The 1,313-nt window shown below is 55.9% G+C and overlaps 1 protein-coding gene across 1 annotated transcript in view; it reads right to left on the reverse strand.

The window, feature by feature from the left end:
• EML6 (EMAP like 6) overlaps positions 1-1,313 on the reverse strand; it is a 188,246-nt gene that overhangs the window by 69,394 nt on the left and 117,539 nt on the right. Inside the window, exon 18 of the mRNA XM_045294098.1 lies at positions 198-309. Coding sequence (XP_045150033.1) covers positions 198-309 — 112 coding nt within the window. The remainder of the gene's footprint in view (positions 1-197; positions 310-1,313) is intronic.

The following is a 1,313-nucleotide window of genomic DNA, read 5'->3' on the forward strand; positions in this document are numbered from 1 at the left end:
GGGTGGAACTGCATTTGGTGGAAGAAGCAGCAGAAGGCTGAGATTCCCAGCATACATTTGGTTTTCCTGTTTCCCAAGCACGAGACCATTTCCCCATTTCTACCAGGGGCCGGGAGCTCTAAGTGCAGAAGGAAGCAAGGGAGGGATTTGGAAGGGGTGTCCCCATGTCTGAGTGCTGCGTCCCCACCAGTCGGCACCTTTTGAGCTGGTTGACAGCGCCGCTCTCTTAATGGCGTACGTCTTCAGGCACCTCTCAAACGCATCGTCCCAGAGCTCCACAATGCCGTCCTTGCCCCCAGTCACGAAGCCCTGCGAGGGCACAGATGGCAAGTATGAGACGCGCCCAGCATGGTGCCCACCTTGGGGGTGGGGCACCTGTGTGTGTGTCCTTTCTGAGGCTCTGGGATGGAAGCACCCCCCACCCCACCCCACCCACACCCATTTCTCTGGTGGGACTGAGCATGCTCTCATTGCTCTGTCTGCCACTGGATGGTGGCCTGTTGTCTCCGTGCCCCGTTCTCTAAGTAGGAGGTGGGCTTCTGTGGGTGAGCCCAGCCTCCCTCATCTCTGTCCTCAAGCCTGGCCAAGGTCCTCCTGTGCCACTGGCACCATGAGGAGTCACCTGGACACCTGGACAGTCACTCCCAGGAGACCGTGCCGTGATTCAGAGAATGACTCAGGTGTGTCCCGGGGTGGAATTATCCCGCTATCGATGGCTAGCAGCTCAGGCTACATTCACATCCACAGAGACGAAAACCCACATTAAGTGTCCACAAGACTGGAACAGGACAGCTTAACATATCGGGCACTGTTGCTGAACATCATTATCTTCACGTGGAGGCTAATGACTTATTGGTCTTCCCAGCTTTCTGTTTTGGCAACTTATTATAGACACCAAATGCCCACATTAGCCTTTGGTCTAAGAGGTCAAAGAGGGCAGATACACCTCCAGCAGGGGCAGCGGATGGCAAATTGGCTGGAGAGAGTGTTTGGATGGTGCTGAAGGTGAGTGGATCTTTGGGCAGAAACAGGGCCAGGTCGACGGAGACAAACAGGAGCGAGGGTGGGACAGAGCTTCACTCTAACAGGCTTGTTGGAGCGGGCCCTGTTGACCCTGGCTCGTCCAGTCTGAGTGGGCTTTTGGCCAAACTGATGTGTGCAGCAGTGATCGATCCAAGGACCCAGCACTTGCGGGTCTCTGACTCGGGGCAACTGAGGAGGGAGGCAGTTCAAACCCCTTCCCAGGACTCTTCCACCTCTGTGAGTCTACGTTTATGCACACGCTTCCTATGAGCCTCTGAGCAGCGAAACCA

This window comes from Echinops telfairi, unplaced genomic scaffold (genome assembly GCF_000313985.2).
Source record: "Echinops telfairi isolate 266 unplaced genomic scaffold, ASM31398v2 ScPeMD7_2573;HRSCAF=3158, whole genome shotgun sequence".
NCBI lineage: Eukaryota > Metazoa > Chordata > Mammalia > Afrosoricida > Tenrecidae > Echinops > Echinops telfairi.